This window comes from Cyprinus carpio, chromosome B16 (genome assembly GCF_018340385.1).
Source record: "Cyprinus carpio isolate SPL01 chromosome B16, ASM1834038v1, whole genome shotgun sequence".
NCBI classification, from domain to species: Eukaryota; Metazoa; Chordata; class Actinopteri; order Cypriniformes; family Cyprinidae; genus Cyprinus; species Cyprinus carpio.
The window spans coordinates 4,180,066-4,203,709 of NC_056612.1; the positions used below are offsets into that span (position 1 = coordinate 4,180,066).

At 35.6% G+C, this 23,644-nt stretch overlaps 1 protein-coding gene across 1 annotated transcript; it reads left to right on the top strand.

The window, feature by feature from the left end:
• The first annotated feature begins 11,988 nt into the window (after positions 1–11,988).
• On the top strand, positions 11,989–23,594 carry LOC109054333 (endoribonuclease ZC3H12A-like). The gene is made up of 6 exons (XM_042740361.1): positions 11,989–12,137; positions 13,471–13,929; positions 15,615–15,754; positions 17,219–17,453; positions 17,557–17,663; positions 20,067–23,594. Exons 2-6 carry the CDS (start codon positions 13,574–13,576, stop codon positions 20,981–20,983), a joined length of 1,755 nt encoding a protein of 584 aa, XP_042596295.1. The 5' UTR covers positions 11,989–12,137; positions 13,471–13,573; the 3' UTR covers positions 20,984–23,594.
• Positions 23,595–23,644: the final 50 nt, after the last annotated feature.

Consider the following 23,644-nt stretch of genomic DNA (forward strand, 5'->3'; position numbering starts at 1 on the left):
AAAAGATGCACAACCAACCGAGAGAACCGCAGCCTTATGAGGATTGTCAAGCAAAATCGATTCAAGAATTTGAGTGAACATCACAAGGAATGGACTGAGGCTGGGGTCAAGGCTTCAAGAGCCACCACACACAGACGTGTCAAGGAATTTGGCTACAGTTGTTGTATTCCTCTTGTGAAGCCCCTCCTGAACCACAAAAAACGTCAGAGGCATCTTACCTGGGCTAAGGAGAAGAAGAACTGGACTGTTGTCCAGTGGTCCAAAGTCCTCTTTTCAGATGAGAGCAAGTTTTGTATTTCATTTGGAAACCAAAGTCCTAGAGTCTGGAGGAAGGGTGGAGAAGCTCATAGCCCAAGTTGCTTGAAGTCCAGTGTTAAGTTTCCACAGTCTGTGATGATTTGGGGTGCAATGTCATCTGCTGGTGTTGTCCATTGTGTTTTTTGAAAACCAAAGTCACTGCACCCGTTTACCAAGAAATTTTGTAGCACTTCATGCTTCATTCTGCTGACCAGCTTTTTGAAGATGCTGATTTCATTTTCCAGCAGGATTTGGCACCTGCCCACACTGCCAAAAGTACCAAAAGTTGGTTAAATGACCATGGTGTTGGTGTGCTTGACTGGCCAGCAAACTCACCAGACCTGAACCCCAGAGAGAATCTATGGAGTATTGTCAAGAGGAAAATGAGAAACGAGACCAAACAATGCAGATGAGCTGAAGGCCACTGTCAAAGAAACCTGGGCTTCCAGACCACCTCAGCAGTGCCACAAACTGTTCACCTCCATGCCACGCCGAATTGAGGCAGTAATTAAAGCAAAATGAGCCTCTACCAAGTATTGAGTACATGTATAGTAAATGAATATATTTTCCAGAAGGCCAACAATTCACTGAAAATGTTTTTTATTGATCTTATGAAGTATTCTAATTTGCTGAGATTTTTTAAATGTGAGCCAAAATCATCACAATTAAAAGAACCAAAGACTTAAACTACTTCGGTCTGTGTGCACTGAATTTATTTAATACACGAGTTTCACAATTTGAGTTGAATTACTGAAATAAATTATTTTTTCCATGACATTCTGATTTAATGAGATACACCTGTGTGTGTGCATATACATATATATATACACATATATATATAATAACATTTCTCATTTTCATTTAGTTTAGCTTTCAAATTAAAAAAAAAAAATCTTAAACTAAAATGAAAATGGAAAATATATATATTTAAAAAAAAATGATTATTCAAATGTAGAAATATTTATTTATTTCCATATTTTGATAGTAATAGTAGTACCACTAAAAAATAACACTGGTCTGAAGATTCAAAAAGTCTGACAACTCCTGGTCAATAACAGTTTACCCAAAACTTTTTTTTCCCCCATGGAGCACAGAATGTCTTATTTTGCAAATGTCCAAGATTATCTTTCACATACCGAAAAAAAATAAAAATAAATAATAATGTGTATTGTGGGCACTGACTGCAAAACTCAGTTTTGATGGCTTATTTAAAAGGAATGGGAGGCTTTAGTAATATCTATTAATAAAAGGCATGCTTTCAGTAATGACACGGGATCCTGTATCACAAGAAAACAATCAGTAGATCATAAATTATCATTTACAGTGTAACAGAATTAATGAATTGAGATACATAAGACTGGCAACTACAGACAACACTATGGCAAGCCGTTTTAGCTTAAAATATTCCCAACGTTACTCGTCGTAATTACATTTTTACTAGTAACAATTCAAATTAGAGAGCTCTTTTATTGTAATTATAACTAGTAAAAATAGATTTGGAGATTTTTTTTTTCTTTCTTTTTTATGGTGAAAAGCACATTTTCTTCAGGAAAAAAGGGTACAATCAAGATTTGCTGTATACATAAAGTAAAACCTAAATAGCAAATATGAAAATTCATCACAGTGCTGATTTTTGAATATTAAGCTTATTGGGTTTCATTTAGATAAATGTAGTTAAAAATGTATAAGCTTTTGTCCTGGCGATCAAAAGTGTCCAGCTCCTTTCTTCAGTTTCTGCTGAAAGCATTTGTGCTCAAAGCCACCTCCTGTTGAAAAGAGAGATGAGAAATGATGTTCTCTTCCAGGCAAATGAAAATGACTCCACGTGAAGTGAGAATGTTTAGGCTGCCCTTTGATCAGCTTGAAATGCTGCCATTTATGTGACATCCAAGCACTAAATGACAGTGACAAATGAGACACACAGATAAAAAGGTGGTGGATGATTGCCATGCTTGCAGACAGACGATAATGTTATGTAGTTTCAACATGCTCTTTACATCAAAGAAGACGAAAAGTACACTAGATATTGAATTCTGCAGCCCAATAAATTGAAAGAATTACAGCTCTCTTGGTGGCTTAGGCTGTTTTCTTAACTGAGTAGTCTTCAGTATCAATAAATTATTTTAGGTGAACACAGTAATGTGATGTTGCCTGAAGCCGTGCACATTATATTGCAGAAAATGAGATATGCTCAGACACTTTCCGCTCCTTTATTTCATCGGTTCTTTTAGCATCTGAATTGAGGAAGAGTTGTCACTTCTAATGACTGTCAATAAATGTTATCTTTCTCCTGTACAAAGACTACACACAATATTCATCCATCTCAGCAGACTGCTACTGGCAATTTCATTGAAAACCTCTCCTATTGTTCTCTTCTAGTCCAAATGCATGCTGGGAATAGAGGAGAGATGTGGGGTAATGTCTTCTCATCACTCATGTATATGAACTTGGGATTCCTATGGTGGTTCTTCTGTACAATCAGATTGTTCCCTACAAGGCAGTGTGTTTCAGTCCAACACACTGCCCAGCTGTGCTAAACAAGTGAAACAGGCTTAAATAAATAAAGATGGGCCCACGTCCCTACAGAGGATACACAGTTTGGAGAATGGATGGATGGATGGATGGATGGATGGATGGATGAATAAATGAAGATGGGCCACCTTATTCTATATTAGCTATATTAGGTGCTATGACTTGACATGTATCTATGTAAATCAAACCCCACTAGATCAGTGGTTCTCAAAACATTTTGCCTGGAAGATCCCTGGTATCCATAACAATTTTCAGTATTATAGCTTTTTATTAGCAGAAACAGAGAGCATTGCTATATAAAATGAATGAACTATGATTCATTTTGTAATTCCAGAGGTTTCAGGAATGGTATACTATTCATTTTTGAAGAAATTTTGGATCACTTCCTCACCAATGCATCCTCTGTAGTGAATGGGTGCCATCAGAATGAAAGTCCAAACAGCTGATAAAAACATCACAAGTTATCCACTCCACTCCATCAATTCACATCTTGTGAAGAGCAAGGCTGCATGTTTGTAAGAAATAAATCTGTCAAGACGTCTTTAGCTTCAAACCGTTGCCTCCATAATATTTTATGCATAATATTGCTTTCTCCATGGACATATTTTTTACGAGCTAAAACAGCTCTAAACAAAGATGTTGGTGGATTTTGATATGAGAGGACAACAAGGATGGACTTTTTCTTAGGAGTACACGTTATTATGGATTATGGACCCGAAGTAAAGTTTTTATTATTATTATTATTATTATTATTATTATTATTTCACATTATTTATTTTTATTTTTTATCAGCTGTTTAGACTCTTTTTCTGACGGCACCCATTCACTGCAGAGCATCCATTGTTGAGCAAGTGATGGAATGATACATTTCTAAATTTTCCAAACCTGTTCCCATGAAAACACAAACCCATCCACATCTTGTATGGCCTGATGGTGAGTCATTTCATTTTTGTTATTCCTTTAATCAGAAAATATTATTTGCTTTATCTTGTCTTTTTTTCTTCTTGACTAAAGATGGTAAAGTACAAAACTGAGACAGCTCACTCTTCCTATACAGAAAGCATGCAGTGTAAATTTATTTCTGTGTCAATATTAAATAGATGGTAAAAACATTTTTAAATGTCAAAACACATATAGACTGTTAAAAGAGAGAATTTTACATTATTTATCGAAACACCCTCTATATTAGCACTGCTTTGTTCACTACACATATGACATGTCCATTCTTACACACCTTTACTAGAAAAAGTAGTTAAAAAAAAAAAACCGCAAAGCATGACTAAGGGTGTTGATTCAACTCACGAAAGAGTTTGTATTATTAAGTGTATAATAACCAGTCGGTCTGGTTATGAGTATAAACGTGAATTTAAAGACAGCTCAGATGCTTATTTGTGAGGTTCTGGTCACACCCGTGATTTCAAACACTCACAGCAGAAGATAATTTTCATTATGAACGTACAAGAATTCAGATAGGACTGGATTTGAATTGCCAGGAGCTCAATGCTATTTCTCTAATATGCACATTTCATGTACAGTACACAACTGCTGACATATTTCAGAGCACCAATAACCCCAACTGATGCTGAGGCATACCTTCTTATTTTGCAAGTTACATTTGTAATTTTTACAAGTTACAAGCAATTCAAAATATAAAGGAATATTTCACACAAAAACATGTGAACTTGCAAAGGAGAGCAGTGGTGGCTGCCACAATTTTACTGTAAAACTGCTTAAATCAGGTTTTTTTTTTTTTTTTTTTTTTTTTTTTTTTTTTTTTATTAAACTGATGTATTATCATAGTGAATACACCCAAATTGAATATTAATTAAATTACCCCCTTTTGTGTTCCACAGAAGAAAGTAATAGGATCTATCTTCTTTTGTCCATTTTAATATAGGCTGGAGTTTTGTGACCTTCATGAGCATAAATTTTTACAGCATGATAGAATATCATTAAAGTACAGATAAGACAGACCATTTACAGCTTATTAGCAGCATCTGTCTATAGTTAAAGCGATTCTTTCTTCTGCTGAACATAAAAGAAGACATTTTTAATATATTTTGTCAATAACCAAGCACAGTGTGAAAAAAGTACAAGAAAAAAAAATAATACTATTAAAGTCAATGGCAACTGTTTAGTTACCATCAGAGTTCCTGTGAAATCAAACAGCGGTTCAGTGGAAATGATAAATCACCAAGGCAGTGGCAGTTTGCAAAGGTTAAGTGGATTTCATTCATTTGCCATATTGTCCGTTAAAGATTGTGGGAAAATTTAATCCCATGATCTCGAAAATCAACATACAGCAAGGAACCAGTAGTAACATAGTTTGCACTCTATGTGATTAGATGAATTTTGAATGAAAAATGATAATGACCTGTATACTGCAGTGCTAATGAATATATCAGCACACTTTTTTCTTATTTAATATGAACTTCAGAAAATCTTCAGAAAAAGTACCACGTCCCAGCTACTAAGGTTGCACAAATCTTTCAATTACTGACATGGGTGAGTCATAGTTGCTATAACAGCTTTTTGCAATATTTTCATTTATTTTGACATCATGTTACTAATTAGCTTACCATCACAAGATCAAGATTAATTACATAAACCTGGGCTCTTACACACTCATTCTCACACACTATGCACAAACCAATGTTATGGGTAAGTCGGTAACATTAATTAGTAAAAGCATTACATGAAAAAATAGGAAATGGCGTTTTAACATTTCTTTAGCACTTCTTCATTTTTATTTGAAGATCAAGAGAGCAGCACATTCACATGTTGATTAATCTGACTGTCCTGGGATTGATGGATCTTGATTAGATGAAATCCAAGCAATAGACACATGGTGTACTAAATACATTTTGGTAATGGTTTTTCAATGGTTCTCTATTCTATTGTATCTGAGATAAATGAGATACTAGTAAATAAATCTACAACTAGTTTGCCGAATTGAACCAACAGAATAATAATAATAATAATAATATTAATAATAATAATAAAAATGGAATTGGAAAACCACACTGACAAATGTACAAGTTGGAATAACAAAAACTTTTTACATTTTGTTTAGAACCTCTTGAAGATTCACTTTTTAAAATAAAGGTTCTTTATTGGAATTGATGGTTCCATTGAGAGCCTTAAACTTATAGAATTTTTTTTTTTTTTTTTTAGCAGAAAAAGGTGCTCGTTTAAAAAATTTTTTTTATAAAGGTTCTTTTTTGGGGAACCAAAAATGTTTCTAATATTGCATTGCTGCACAGTAAAAAATGGATGCCTTTAACTGTTACCTTGAGAATTTATTTCTCAAATAAATAAAACCAGTTTACTTAGATGCTACCATTTTTAGGTTATAATTTTTCAGTGCAAAAATGCCATTTTGGAATCTTTATTTTAAGCTAATTTTTCCAGGGCTACAAAAAAGGCTATTTGGATTGCAAGAGACAACCCCCAGCCACCAGTCACCAGTCGACCCTTGTCAAGGTCATTGTCTGATGCACAGACTGGGTAGAACAGCTTGCTGCACACAGTAATGACCATCTCAGCTGAGAATGAGATGCCTACGCTGACTTTTCTTGCATTGCATGGTTATGATTCTATGCAGCATAATACAGCCTGCTGCATACAGGACTTAGATTCCAATCTATCGGTCAAACCATGTGGACAGAACACACCTGAACCCAACAGCGGCTCATCAGAGTGAGTCGCACCAGTCCCAACAAATGTCCAGTGCTGGTTTCTGCAACGACAATCTAAGTACAGCACGCACTCATGATGACATATCTTCAGTGTCTGTTTCCATGACAACCTATTAGCATCAGCACTGACATACCTGCCTGCACCTGTTCACTGTGCACTTTCACATCACACATGATCTCTCATATTAAGCTACCACAACTGGTTTATTTTTTAATACTTAAATCATTTTAATATGTGACTAATATGCTACAGTGGCGGCCTGTGAGGGAATTTTTCAAGGAGGCTTATATGTAAATAACCAAACCTGATTGCAGCACGTTTAGCTAGGCCTGTACTATAATCTTTCCATTCACCAGCACAACACAATATATTAAACTGATTAAACAAATTACAGAATGTCATATACATACAACTATTATACGTAAATACGTGAATGGAGTCAAATACCTCACCTGTTTGTCCTTCACAAATTCGGATAAATGTGAAAATTTATCAACCTTGTTCTTGTTTTACCTGCTAACAGGTTTGATGGAACACAAGCGTGATTCTGAAAGATGCCTCTGATAATGAAGATACAGAAGGAACCACTGATAATTATTGACAAATGGGGCAAATTTAATTTAGCATCTCTTAATTATTTTTCGGTGACAATTTGTATGGAAGCAATGTTGTGTAATTTTAATATACATTCTGATTGGTCGGTTTAGTAAGGATAGGTGGTTTCTGTTAGCTTGCTCTAGTGAAGTGATTAAAACTCAAGAACTTTATTTATTTCACGTTTTTGATGTCTCACTATTGGTCATTTTTTTTCTTTCCCGGAGTGGTACATTTTATCCCTGCTTCTGACCAAATGGGATGCATTTCCCATTTCTGACAGTAGAGGGTGATGTAAGTTTACCAACAGGTGTTGTATGGAAGTAGATTAGACTCAAAAATAATTCATGCAAAAGCCATGATGCACACATGCATATCCTAATTCACATGCATAAAACCCAATTCTTTTGCACAATATATATATATATATATATATATATATATATATATATATATATATATATATATATATATATATATATATATACTGGGAGAACACTGCAATAAGCCTCTTGTCAAGTCAAGTCATTAAGTCATTTTTATTTTTATAGTGCTTTATGCAATATGCAATTGTGACATAAAGCAGCTTTACAAACAGGCAAACTGTGTGTTTAACTTACCTGAAGTACTTTCCTGATCTCCTTCTTTGCTCTCCATTGTCAGTCTCCCTCGTTGTCTCCTTCATTAAGTTCCTGTAAGACAATTATAGTTAATACTGAATCTACATGCCAAGAATGTGCTGTTTGACCTTACCTGTGTGCGCTTGCTCATAAATGCCTGCTTTTGGGTACCAAATATCTCAGTCTGGTAGTTCCTAGCAACAATATCAGCAAGCTTGGCTGTGAAGTGTAAATATTTATAGTTTATAATGAAAATAATTTTTAATTTTATTATTTTTTTTTTAATTTTTCCTTTTTTTTTTATAATTTTTTTTTTTGTTATTTTTTTATTTTTCCATAGTTGTTTCTAATATAATATTTTTATTTAGCACTACTGTTATTTTTATACATAAACTTATATGTTCTGAGTTTTGCTACTAAAATGGTATAATTTTGGGTGTTTTTTAAAGGTCTAAATTCTAAAATATACTGTATATTTTATGTATTTATTTAAAAAAAAAAAAAAACTAAAATGACTACAGAGAAATCTAATTATTTCTGGATACATGTGTGTGTGTGTGTGTGTGTGTGTGTGTGTAGCTCTGTACGCTGTTTGCGTTGCGGGAACGCTAAACTAAGGGGAAACATAGGTGGAACAGACTTCAACACAACACCTGCTTATAAAAACATGTGTTACAGATTATTCTTAGCTGAAGGATAAGTAATTGGATTTATGTGATAGTATAACTTTATAAATGCCAGATCAACAATTTTGCTAGGCCTAGCTATTGTCGTCCTCAACAGAGATTATATAGTCAGAGCAATGTTTTGTCGATGAGACCAAGACAAATATGTATTTTATCTTGCATTTTAGATTTTATTTTGCAAGAAACCTGATAAATGTGGGCAACACTACACCTTATCCTGGAATAAGATGGAATAATGCACATTTGAAGGGGATAAATGGTTAAAATCTTTAAACCTCATTGACCATATAGTCAATAAGTTCATTGTTTTTTTTTTTTTTTTTTTTTTTTTGTTTTTTTGTTGTTGTTGTTTTTAAATGTATTTATCCAGTTTTGAGTAAAACATAGTAACTTCTGGTATTTTGATTAAATAGCCTATACTGATTTAAGAAAGATTTGTTAAAAAATAATAGGAAACAGTATCTCGTGCATTTTATCAAATTGAGAATTCTGTACACACAGAACATTTCAGCACTTTGCACAGTTTTCACACTGCAGAAATAGTGTGAGCACTATGTTATTTTGGACAGCTCTGTTCAGTAAGGAAGTGCAACCATAGACTGTAAAAAAATATGGACGTAGTGTCCGTGACGTCACCCATAGACTCCTCAATAGCGGTTTTGAAGCTCAAAGTGTGCAGAGCGGGCCGTCGCCATCTTGGCAGCGCGTCACCGCGTGACTCTCCCGGATAATCGAAAATGGGCAAAAAGGCGGGAGCTGGTTGCTGAAGCCACGCCCACCTAGCGCGACGGCATTGTCAGCAGCGGCAATCCAGATGTTGGTAGAGTGTCCACGCCCTTAATTATGCAGAACTTTAAGGCTTGATAAAATTTAAACGGATGAGTTATAAAAAAATTCACCCCCCTCACAGTTGTCATGAAGGGCAAAATTAGCAATATAGACCAAAATCATTTTTTGAACCAGGCTGTAAACATGTTGTGTTGTTGGTTTTACATGGGGAGTCTATGGAAATGATTATCTTTTGCAGCCAGCCTCAAGCGGCCAGTCGATGAATTACAGTTTTAGTCACTTCCTTATTGGCTTCACGAGAGAGAGCGCGAGGTTGACGCTCGAGTGCAACACAAGCTGTTTAAGATAACTTATGGATCATAGCCAATTCTGTATCATATACTTTTACTGCCCTCTTGTGTTCATTATAATAGAATTCTTTACAGAGGAAGCACCTCTGTAAAAATGCATATTAAAGCGCTGATGTGATTTTTTTTTTTTTTTTTTTTCTTATGTTATGTTATGTTATTGGGAATGCATTTAGTTTATCATATCAACTTTTAATGTTAGGCTTAAAAAAATTTAATGTAATCATATTACATGTGAAGATTTTGTGATTGCAAAACATTATTAGAGCGTAGGTTAGTCTGGATCAGATAGTTAATTCTGAAAAAAGAAAAAAGAAAACTCTAGGATGCTTTTGATTTTATATGTTAGACCTAATTTAGTGACATCCAGAGTGTAACAGTGGCTAATTGCTGGATATTTTACTTCAAGGTTGCGCTGACTTTATCCTGATGGAGCAAACGCTGCAGGTCCAGCCTCTCCTCGGATCTCTCTGGACACTGGTTGTCATGGCAGCTGTGTGCCGGCGGGGGTCAGCGGGGAAACTCATCTCTGTTTGCTGTAGCTCATTGCCCCGCTGTAATATCAGCGCCGGAGACACCTGGGCCCGCTGACACAGGACCTCAGAGAGAGCAGTGGACTGGCAACCCCCAGTGATTGCTTTCTCCAGCGTCCGGAACTGCACTCAGTACACACCATTAACCTGTGGCTCACGGAGCAGGACATATTAGTAACCTCACTCATAATAACTTCCTCAAGACGCACACACAATAGACACTGACCTGCAAAGAGTCAGCAAACCACTGAAAAACAAGAAGGCACCGAATTGTTTTTGATTTGTCCTGGAGCAACCAAGTGGAGCTAATCGCCAATGTCACTTTGGTGACAATAAAATAATGGCAAGGCATTGCATTGCACGTGTTGACAGGTTCCTAAAGTTTTCTGATTTATTTTCTTTATAGGTCTCTATAAAGGGTGTGTGTATGTAAACAACAACATGTATCAATCAATAATGAAACATATAAAAGATTTTATGCACATTATATACAATACCATGCTATCAATCATAAATGCTTACTTTGATGATATGTACTGGTCAGTTAGGTTTGAAACCAGAAAAAAAAATAATAATAATTATAATAACTAAATAAAAAATAAAAGTATTAAGCAGTAATAATTGCACAGTTCGTAAAAAAAAAAAAAAAAAAAAAAAAAAAAAAAAAACTTGATAAAAAAAAAAAAAGTAAGAATGTGTAAAACTTGATACAGATTTTTGGTGGTTTAATTCAGATGTAGAATGTTTATGTTTGGTCAACCCTAATAAACAGCTCTGTCATTAACATACGGTGCGTTAAATACAATTACAATATGCTTTCACAGACTAAAGAGGGGACAACTGAAGGAAAACCCGTGAGAGAGGAGAAAACCCTTGCGCAATCACATCTTACCTGTATTTTGATTCTTATCACTCTTTCTTCAAGTGTAATATTACCCACACTTGCTTTCATAAAGAGCATTATGTCATGATCATAAAATATGATATACTGTATGTTCATAAAAACACCTCCCACATTTCTTTTAGACTTGTTTCGCAACCATAAATGTAAATTCATCACCCATTTATGATTGAAATTATGCAACACAAGAGAAGTTGGAAAAGACTTTGTTGTGCTTAATTCAAGGTAGGTACTTTTTTTACTTATTTGGTAATTGTCAGTGTTTTTTATTTTTTATTTATTTATTTATTTATTATTATTATTATTTTTTTTTGCTTTTTGTCTTTGATTTGAATATGCCGTTTGTATAGTTGTTTGTTTGTTTGTTTGTTTGTTTGTTTGTTTGTTTTTTTTTACCAGTTCCTTGAAAGTGTTTTCTGTCATGTGCAGGTAAATTCCCACCCAAAATCAAAAAATAAGTAAATAAATAAATAAATACAGTATGTATATATATATATATATATATATATATATATATATATATATATATATATATATATATATATATATATATATATATATATATATATATATACATCTTGCCTAAAAATACAATATTAAAGTATTGAGAATCTATTTTTCTTTTTTCTCTCTTTACTTAGATCATGATAATTTACAGTATGAGGGGAAATGTGCTTTACTATCATGAAAATAATGCAAAAACACAAACCTTGATTTTCTAATCAGTACTAATAGTGCCAAAAGATCAAAACAATATAATACAAAATATACAATAGGAAGTGAATAAGGTGCTGAAAACAGAAATACAGGAACTGAAAATATGAAAATGAAAATGAAATACGGTGCAAAAAAAATGATAATAACATAATAATATTTAAAAGAAAATGAATTAAGATTAGAAAAAATATGAATATTAAAATAATTTTCATGTAAATGTGCTCGTTTGTCTAGTATAGACCAGCAAAGTCTCTCTCTCTCTCTCTCTCTCTCTTCCGGGGGAGAAACAGGTCGAGTTACCTGGAGCAGGAAGTAGAAGAGGAAAGGTGTTACAGTAAAACACGTCATTCAACACAAGATCAGTTCTTTCTAGCACAGACGCGCGCGTTACAGATCACCGGACTCATCAGTGGGAGAATATGGTAAGTCTAAGTTATTCTGTTTTACTTTGTTAACGTTTTCATAAGAAACGTTTATTGTGGAACAGCTGAGACAGGCGTTTACACTCCGTCAGTATTCTACATTAAAGTAACGCTTTATTATTCTTACTTCAAAACTACAATTGGTTTATAAGTTTCTCTAGTACTTAGCCCGGGGTCCACAGAGCTGAAGCTCAGCTGAGGTGAAGGCCACCGCGTTCTGAGATGAAGAACGTGTAAGTTGTATCGTCGCGTCATCGGCAGTACAGTATATTACAGTACAGAGTTTATTCGTGTAGTTCGTATTATAGCCCTGTCTGTAGGAGTTAAACACACTGTGTATGCTATCTTATGTAATCAGTGAATCAGAAACTTTTCATGGAAAGTGTTGTAATAGTAGGGGAAGTGTATATGTCATTTATTAACCATGTAATTTAACAAAAGACACCTGGAATGTACAATTTAAATAAACAGATGCTCAATACTTTAGTGAGTAAAAATAGAATGCCTTAAATGTAAATATTTTAGCAATTAGTAAAAGCAAATGCAAATTAGTAGAACATCAATAAAGAGGAAAACTACACCTGATATAAACCTCTATTAACTGATTTTGTTTATCAGATGCGTTGGAGTAAATATTACCATTATTTTAATATGATGCTTGAGCCCCTTGGACAGTCTGGAAACAGATTTAAAGCCATTTCCAACTTTTTTTGTAAAATAGCAAGTCACTACTGGGTTGATCTCTATGTATTTTGCATACACTGGACCATTTTCACGGGCCTAGAAACAGTCCTCTACCCTCAGATAAATACATATCAAAATTGACACTATTGCAAATAAATATCAAAGTCAACTCGGGAAAACAACACGAAAACATATGTAACCTCTGAAGGACAGATAACCCTTTTTAAAATGTACTTTATAGTTACTGTATTCTGGTATGTATTCTAAATTACAAAACTAAAACTTTATTTATTTTTTTATTTTATTATTATTTATTTATTTTTATTTTTTTGCAATATCCACGCATAAAATTGTTTATTATTTTTGGGAGGAGGTTGATGGAGAATTGAATTGCACTTATTCATAAATGATATGGTCACTGCAATTGTGTTGTTCATGAATGAATGATTGAATTTATGAAGAACAAATCATGTAATGCATAAAATATGTGTTTGTATAAAGATATTACCGTATAAAATTTTACCTTGTTCTACTGTTTACATTTTATGTATTATATATTTTTAAGTAAATATAACATGTTTAATTGCAATTTCTAACTTGCATTGTTATGGCTTGTGTTTTATTTCCCATTTATTTGTTTATGTTTTAGCCTTATTCAGAAGCAAGAGCAACATGTCAGAGCAGCATATGGACGACACAGCAGCTCTTAGACTGAAAAACCCCAGGACATCAAACATCCAACAAACGGCAGGATGCAGTCGAGGTGTTACCATCAACCCGCTGGCCCGGGCCAAGACGGACCTGACCTCCATGACCTGCAGATGAAGGTCGACTTCTTTCGTAAGCTGGGATACTCTCCACAAGAGGTGAAGGCCGCCCTGAGGAAGCTCGGCCTGGGGACGGACACCAACGCGGTGCTGGGGGAGCTGGTGCGTTCAGGGGCCAAGGCTGTGCCCTCCTCTAGCTCTGACAGCGATGATGGTGGGTTCAGTTTGCCCCATCGGGGAGGAAGCTCATCTAGGGCACAGGGCTCAACGCTGGAGGACACCACTGAACCAGAAAGTGACCTGAAGCCTATTGTTATTGATGGCAGCAACGTGGCCATGAGGTGAGGACACGTTTATCTTATGTGATTTTTCAATGGAAAGAGAATGGAGATTAAAAACTATGCTGGAGTTTTGAGTCTTTGTCAGTTTAACAAGTATCAACAAGTTGCCGTTACAAAGGGAAATTCATGACAGCTGTGCTCTTCTTGTGAATAAACTTTTAACCAAGTTATACAAGGCTTTCACTGTCATTCCACTTTTTTTAAATGTTGGTCCACCTCAAATTGTTGTAACATTTTTTTAAAGTGTGTTTTTAAAAATGTGAATATCACATCCAAATAATGTTATAAATGGCTTTTCCCAGATTGTTCTTTGTTTTTAATAATGGTCAATTGATTAATAATTCATTTTAAAGTAGTAACTAGTGCATTCAATGGAATATTGCTTACCACTTCCCATAGTGAATTGCTCATATTGCCTTTGGGCTTAAACTTAGACCTGGTTCTTTTGAAAAGGTTTGTACTTCCCCTTTTGTCCATGCTTCTCTGTTCTCTAATATGCAAATAATATACACTGTTTAAACCATCTTGTTTCCAAGAGACCAAGGCCTCATGCTCAACACACTCTGCAACATTTTTGGTCATGCATAGGGAATTTTGAGAAAGACGTTCTTCCTTGAAAGGAAGGGTTTATAAGTAATCTAAGAGAGATGGTAGTAAGTTACAACACTTCACGCACATTGTGTGTGAAAGCCAAACGATGCATTGATATTTGCGTTAACTTCATGACCTAATGGAAATGGCTATTGTTCTTTCGTTTGTTTTGTTGGATGTAGCTTCCCAGTAGGGCTGTAGCTATCGATTATTTTAGTAATCGAGTATTCTACAGATTATTCCAACGATTAAAAGAGCAATACTAAATATACAAGAGATAATACGATAGATCTTTTAAAATAAACAACTAATTAGTTTTCTTTTTAGAAAAATGTAATTTTTATTGCTGAAATTGCATACATTAATAACCATGAAAACTAAACCCATTTTCAAAGCAAACAAATCTGTCATAATATCTGTGTTTTGTTTTGTTTTTTTTTGTTGTTTTTTATCAGTAATACTATAAACATGTCTTACATGCATCTGTCAACAACCACAGTTTGCATTCCAGTTGTTGTACTGTTGTAGTAGAGGTTATGCAAATTCGGTTGTGTTGTAGCATGCCTTCTAGTTGCATTATTGCTATAAGCTAATCCAAGGTCTACATCTGAAAAAAAAAAAAACCTAAAAAAAAAAATAGTGATGGATCAAACTTTAGTTTTGGGGTTACTGAATCAACCCTTGGAATTCAATATACTTTTCACATAAAAAAATAAAATAAAATAAAAAATAAAATAAAACTGCTGGTGTTGATGCATTAAATGGATTAACCACAGTTTAGCAAAACTTCATGAACTTTCAAGAAATTTATGTTCCTCATTAAAAACAATAGTTGTTGAGCACCAAACCACACAGAATAATTAAAGAGCCCTTCACACAGGACTTTTAAAACTGTAAGAATTAATAATTTGACATGTGGCATGTCATTAAGGAACATTACATTCATGGCATAAGATGCTGAAAAAGACACATAACTACCAAAGCCCTATAACATTTATACGGACCAATGGTTTTTGGCATGCACATTTACTGATTTACTCATTTGCCAAACTAATTTCTCTCTCTTTTTTACTGTCTCTCTTGTTCTCTTTCAGTCATGGGAACAAGGAAGTGTTTTCTTGCCGTGGGATTGAGCTGGCAGTTAATTACTTCCTTGACCGAGGACACAGAAATATCACTGTGTTTGTGCCTTCCTGGAGAAAAGAGCAGCCCAGGCCTGATGTACCTATTTCAGGTAGAGACACTCCCTCAGCACTTTTGGTAAAAATGAGTCATCACAGACAGGTTTGTCTGAAAAGCGAAAACGCCCATCTGACTGCACAGACTCAGATAAGCCTATACTTCACACTGCAAAGAAATAATTTTCTTTTTAGCAGTATTTTTGCTAGGTTTTTCAGTAAACATACAGTACTGTTGAAAAGTTTGGGGTCAGTAAGATTTTATTTTAAGAAACAAATGCTTTCATTAAGACTTATTTCAAAACCATTGAAGAAATCTTACTGACATCAATACATTAATGAAAAGCTTTAGACTCATGCATTACACAGAATATTGTGTTTTCACATTGCAATAACCGACAAGGTCTTTAAAATCAAAAAAGTTTAATTAAAAAATGTAACGGTTTGATGTTCATTAGTTTGTGGTTGCAAAACAGTCCCTCTGTACTGGTACTAGTACAAAATGACCTTTGTTTCAGGACTTTAGAAACATTAAGGTTCAGTTTTAACAGCCTATAGGTGTTGATGTGGAGATAATTATCTCAGTTGTATATGTCCCTGGACTGTCTCTCTTTTGTTGTGAACACCCCTGCTCAGATTCCTCAAATCAATTCGAGCAAGAACAGTAATAACAAAACAAGAAGAATAAGGAAGAGTTGAGTTTCCTGCAGGTCTCACTGGGAATTCCCCACCAGGAAGTTCAAGAGTTTTCCTTATCACCTACAGTTTCCCTGTGAATCTGTAATCGAGTCTGGTGCAGTGTAATAAATTATTGCCTCTTTCCTGTTTCACAGATGGCGGCTTGTGTTCCTTGGAATCTTTTAGTGTACCACCTCCCCAAAGTAGCATTTGGTGGATATTAAATAGGGGTGCACGATAAATATCGGCTGATAATTAATGCGCATCTCGTCAGTAAAGCCGGTTCTCTAATCAGTGGTAAATTCCATCAGGTGTGTGATTTCACATAGAGCATCTATTATTACTTTGAAGAGCCGTTGTTAATTGATAAGCTGTGCAAATCCATTCTGATGATGAACGTGGATTTGCGCAGTTTGACAGTTAACAATGGCTCTGTGTAGTAACAGCTGATCTGTGTGAAATCACGCTCCTGATGGAATTTACCGCTGATTAGAGAACCGGCTTTACTGACGAGATGCGCATTAATTATTAGGCTGATATTTATCGTACACCCTTAATATTAAATGCTAATTTGGGGGAATAACCATTTGTTTTGTATCTGTAATGTAGAAAACTGGTCAAACACGGGTAATTGCTTAAAACATTAGTTAAGCTTAAAGATGTTGTTCTATTATAGTTGTCAAATTGTGTCAATTTGCTAGGTGTTATGGTCCAGTTATTCTATCAGCGACTGGTAAATAATGTCCCATGGCAATAAGAAAGACAGCCTTCATTCCAAACTCATGCTAAAAATGTCAACAAACACAATGAGAAATATAAAATATGTTTGTCTTTGTTTCCAGATCAGCGTATTTTGGAAGAGCTGGAAAAGAAGAAGATTCTTGTGTTTACGCCTTCACGAAGGGTCGGAGGAAAGCGTGTAGTTTGCTATGATGATCGCTTTATTGTCAAATTAGCTCATGAGCAGGACGGCATTATAGTGTCCAACGACACATATCGTGACCTGCAAAGTGAACGTCCGGAATGGAAGCGTTGTATTGAGGAGAGATTGCTTATGTACTCCTTTGTTAATGACAAGTACGTTTTTACAACTATTCTTTAGGAGCTGCTAATGCTTTTTGTAATGCCTGTTCTTATTCCTATTCATTTAACTAACCATCAACACGACCCTCTTGGACAGGTTCATGCCACCTGATGACCCTCTCGGCCGTCATGGACCCAATTTAGATAATTTTCTTCGTAAAAAAGCAATATTGCTTGACCACAAGCGACAACTCTGTCCATATGGTAAGTACTTATCAGTTTCTATCACTGTATGCCATATAAACCTCAAACTAATTGAAATACATTTCTAGGACTATCAATTTAATGTGTTATTAAAGTGGAGTTAATTATAAAAATAAAGCCCAATGAAAAATGCACATTATTATCATGTCCAATGACTCATATTTCGTAATAATGGATTTTCCTGCCATCAAAGACACTCACAGCCAGATATAGCGCCATATAGGCTAGTGATAAACTATGGGTAAATTATAAGAAAAAACAAAATGGTATTATGACTTCTCAAACAATTGTAAAGTCTGCTTTCAACTGCCACATTAATTGAATTTCTTTAAATTTTCTTAGCAAATACTGATATATGTGATTTGATGGTAATTAAATTGATTCAAGTTCCCATTTTATGCTAATTTACAATTTCATAATTTTATTTTTTGGGTCTGCTAGAAAATAGTTACATAATTTAAAGTTCAAAAAGCACATTATTTTACTAATACTGCACATTGCTGCAGCAACTCTTTTCAACCTCTGCCTGATACGTTTTAGCCCCTGTCTTTTGAAGGCCGTCTTTCTGAAACTGGCCAAGTCTGTTGTGATTAGTCAGCCACTTAAAGAGTGTAACAAAAATGTAACGACCCTTACCATAATTGGTTTTCAATGATTTTTATGGTGACTGCGGTGTTGGTATTGAAATTCCATACAATGTCCAAACAGCGTATATTTGACATAGTAAAGTCACCTATCTAACTGTTCCTTGAGGGTAGGCTAAAGTAGCCAGTAAGTGGGCATTATGCAAATGTGTAATGTGATGATGTAACTAAGTCACGGTTATAATAGCATGACTACAAACAAGATATTTCAGACAAGTGTTTTTTGCTGAAGAGATTAAATCCCATTAGCATCAACTTTACATCATGGGTGTCCATTCCTGCTACTGGAAGGCCAATGTTCTGCAGAGTTTATCTGCAACCATCTCCAACATGCTTGCCTGGAAGTTTCTAGTGAGTTGAGTCTGAAGACCTTGATTAGCTGGTTCAGGTGTGCTTAATTAGGGTTGGAGCTAAACTCTGCAGAACAGTGGCCCTCCTGGGACAGGTTTGGACACGTCTGGTTTACGTGCACAAAAAGCTCTTACACACTAAAGGTGAAATCAAAAAGCATAATAGAAGCCCTTTGATGTAATAGAAGCCTGCATTTGATGTAATTCAGTCAATTGATATACCTAGTATTTGACCTAACGCTATGTAACTCTCAGAGGTCTTCAGTCCTGCTCATGGAGACCCACTGTCCTACAGAGTTTAGCCCCAACCCTAACCAAACATACATGAATCAAGGTCTTCAGGATTACTTGAAAATCTTAGGCAGGTGTATCGAAGCAAGTTGGAAATAAACTTTGCAGGGGAGTGGGTCTCCATGAGCTGGATACATGAACATGAACAGAAGGAAGTAGACCAGGGTTGGGGAGCCACAGTCCTGAGCCCCTTTCACACTGCGATTCCAGAAAATACACCGGTAATGTGTCCCGGCAATTGTTCCCGGGTCGCTAGATTTTGCCCCTTTCACACTGCCAGTGATTTTCCAGAATATGTGCGTGCATTCACACACAACCCGTAAAGGTCCCGTAATGACACGTGACATCAGGATATGATGTGTAATGTACGAGTCGAAAATGCTAGGCACGTTAACTTTCACTTAAGCTGGCGAACAATCTCATCTTCAGCGCGGATGGTGAGGAGCTACCTGATCTCTGCTTCATTACAGTTTGCACATATTTTTTCATTGTGAACGTTGATCTGCCTTCAAAACACCTGGTAAAAGGGTTGCACGATAACATGCGTCATCACTATGACACACCCTTTACGGCATTGGTTCTGGCTTTTGTTCACACAGAGCTCGTTCCGGGACTGAACCCGGCAATGTTACTAGGTCCCCAACCTGGGATCGATCCCAGAATCAATCAAAGAAGGCGATCCAGCAATTTTCCAGGACCAACGTGCAGTGTGAAAGGGGTTCTGCAGAGTTTAGCTCCAACCCTAATCAAACACAGCTGAACAAGCTAATCTACGTTACTAGGTTACTACTAAGTCAAGGTTTACTAGAAAGCTACAGCTGATAATTTATCAAGGTTGGAGCAAAACTCTGCAGGACTGTGGTTCTCCAGGACACCTCTGAAGTAGACCAAAGATCTGGCAAATCTGGTCTTTGAGGGCACCTGTCCTTCGGAGTTTAGTTACATCCCTAATCAAACACACCTGAAAAATCTAACCTTTGTCTCCAGGGTTGCTAGAAATCTACAGACAGGTGTATCTGATTATGGATGGAACTAAACTCAGGATCACGACGCTCCAGGACTGATGTTGCACATTCCTGAAGTATACCTTATAACACATTGGTCTTTTTACTCTTCAGGAAAAAAGTGCACATATGGGATCAAGTGTAAGTTCTACCACCCAGAGCGCACAAATCAGTCACAGCGTTCTCTAGCTGATGAGCTTCGAGAGAATGCCAGACTGTCTGGTTCAAAAGAAGAAAGCAGAGTAATTGGGCCAATAAGGGGCATGTACCCAAGAAATGACCTTGGTTTTGGGTCCAGCTCACCCTCCTTGGAGCAAGAACTGGAACAAAAGCTCAACTTAGATCCCAAGAGCTCTGACAGCAGGGATGTTATGTTCCAGTACTGGAATGACCTTTTGTCCACCAAAAAGCCCTTAAATACAGCCACAGTGGGACAACACAGTGCTTCGGTAGACAGAACTAGTCTGCAAGCACCTTGCCCAACAAACCCTTCATCCATTTTCAGTTCTGACTCAGGTCTTGGATCCTACCAAAGCCAGTTTTCAGATCCATCCCAGAGCATTGATGAGTTGCATTGGATGAGATCCAATCATCCACCGATGTCTGGTAACCCTAGTGTACCTGCAGGTGGCCAGCGCTACTATGACAACATGAGTTCTTTCTCCAACTATCAGCCCAATTTTGGTGCCTACAGCTCCCTACCTCTGGCCAACCCTGTCCACCGTTACAATGTTCATGCTTACGGTGCTTGGTCTTACCCTTACTTCTTACCACAGGCAACCAGTTTACCCGAACCTTTACCCTGTCCTAGCTCACACAGGTCTCCTGATGTCTACAGAAGCCAGCAGCACTTAGCCATGCCACAGTCCAACGCTTTCCAGGAAGAAAGAGAGGAGGTCAGGAAGAAGCTTTATGCGATTTTTAACCCGCAACATGTAAACAAAGTTATGGAAATGTTTCCGCAGCTGAAAGATGCTCAACAGCTGGCGGCAAAGATTCTCAAACTCAAGTCCAAAGGAGAAATCTTCTGATTCATGAAACTTTGGGACCATAAAAAAGACTGCATGGCATGCCAAGTTTCTCAAAAGAAAGAATCTCTACACTCTCAGAAAAAAATGTGCAAACATTGTACCTTTAGGGGTACTTTTTTACCCTTAAAAAGTCTGTAGAAGTGCTTTAAAGGTACCTATTTCATCTTTTAGGGGGAGATAAGGTACAAACCTGTCGATTTAGGGGTACAACAACTTGTCACTCGGGTGCTCCCTGAACTTTGTACCTTTTTACCCTTAAAATTTTATAGTAGTACTTTAAAGGTACCTACCCCTCAAACCCAGCCCACTCTCTCTTCCAACTGTTGCCTTCTGGTCGGCACTACAGATCACTGTCCACTGGAACAGCCAGGCACAAAAACAGTGTTTTCCCGCCGGCATTATTCAACCTGAACAATTAATCTTACAACATCCATCACAGCTAACATAGTTATCTGACATATTTATATTAAACTTCACATTTTGTAAATAACATATCTGCACACTAATAACATACCTGTACATTTATCCAAACAATTATCTTTTTTTGTTTATTTTTCCCCCATTCTTCTATTTCTGTATATATAGTACATTATTTAATTTTTTGATTCTTTTTTTATATTAGTGTTATATTACATCCCTACTGTGTTATTCCTATGTATGTCTGCACTATGTTGTACTTTCTTCTACACTGGAAGCTCCTGTCGTCAAGGCAAAATTCCTTGTGTGTGTAAACATACTTGGTAATAAAGCTCTTCTGATTACTACTACTATTATTTACTACTACTTTAAAGGTACCTATTACTAAGATGCACCTTCGAGGGGTAGATAAGGTACAAAATTGTCCTTTTAAGGGTGCTGTCCCATTGACATGCTGTTGTACCTCTAAAGTTATACAATTGTAATTTTTTTTTTCCTGTAGCTTTGGTCTGTCTTTTGTGCTCTTTAAAGTCTCAGAAACCTGAATGACTTATCACATAGTACATGTGGTAACTATGTATGACTAAAAAGTCAATTGTGTCTCTAGATGTTTTTTTTAAGAGGTTGATGCACATTGCATCAATTGTTGCTCCTAACGTGTAGCAAACTGTACAGTACCTTGGCTCAAAGACTACAGATTTGGTTTTGGACAGAAGCTTAAATGTAATTTTGAGCATTCTAAATATAGCTGTATGTAATTGCAGTCATTAAGGAACCTCCCTGTTTTCAATGTTCAGAGTAGATTTCTCGTCTGCTGCTAATTGTTCGTTCAAATCCGCTCCACCACAGAATGACTTCAAATAGTAGTAGGCGTGATTCCTTGTCTCCTGCAGTCTTTTCGTTGTATATCTTTGTTTCAATTATTGTGGGTGGGAATGCCCTGATGTGTTTATATATAATTAATACACACTTAAGTCAAGCACTGTGATTTGATGCATTCCAGTTTTTGAAACTTACCACAGTACTGGAAATCATATTTAATTGTGCTTCAGTGGTGTTACATGTTTCATATCAGGTTGGTTCTGCTGTGTAACTCTGAGCTTGTTGCTTTTGACGGTTTGAATGTACAATGGACATCTCACATCTTTCCTTTTATGCAAAATTGACTTGCGCCATCTCATTGTTCAAACAACTGCTCTCAAACAAGAGAAGAGCAAATTCTTTGCACTAAGTAGTTATGATTTGCATTTGTGCGTGTCAAAGTATATCAAAGATTTGACGTAATGGTATATATTATACAATGAATATCACAGAAAAATAAGGCTTTAGATGTGTTAATTCAAAATAATGATGAAAGTTTTTATTATAATATATTATGCTGATGTTATATCCACTGTTTTCAAATGAGCATTTAGGTATTTGTGTCATCACAACCCACTTGTATGTCTTCTAATATCTATGTTAATGTGAACAAATTCAAAGACACTGTCAGGGAGTATGAGTTTGTACAGTTTGATGTTTTCTCTTTAGAGGAGACAGTCTTAGCAGATTTTTAATTATAGCATCTGTTTGCAAAGATGTTCCATAGACATTATATTTTAAGCTTTTGCTGTTGTTCTTATTTTTCTTATTTTTGTAAAAATGTCATAAAATCAGCAATAACACTTAAAGCATTTATGTATAATACATTTAAGGTATTCATAATGTAAGTTGTAATGCATTATGTTTTTCAGAAAAATTATTGTAACCAAATTGAAAATGCATCATTTATTTGATTGTCATGTGTTTTCATACATTACTTTCTAAAGATGTAACAATGAGTTTTTAAGTAATGTAATCTATTATAACTGTGGAAACAATTATTCATTTGTTCATACAATTCATTATAAAGTGCATTATAAGACATAATTAAAACTACTTTTAATGCATTATATGTAAAGGCTTTAAGTAAAGTGTTACCAAATTAACTGCTTTAACACAGCTCGGTGTGTGTAGTTCATGGTGTCCAAGTAGCAACTTGCAACATGTTTATATCCTGCCAGTGCATTATAATCATTAATGTGAACAGGAAATAAGTTCTCAATGTTGTATTGGCAAATGCAATGATGAAAAAAAAAAAAAACTGACCTTCTTTCTCTTTGTCTCTTAAACAGTAATAAAATAAAATAAATAAATAAATAAAAAGATAATTGTGGATGTAGCAGCTTTTTTGTACATCTCAATACCCTCACTAATTAAAATGCT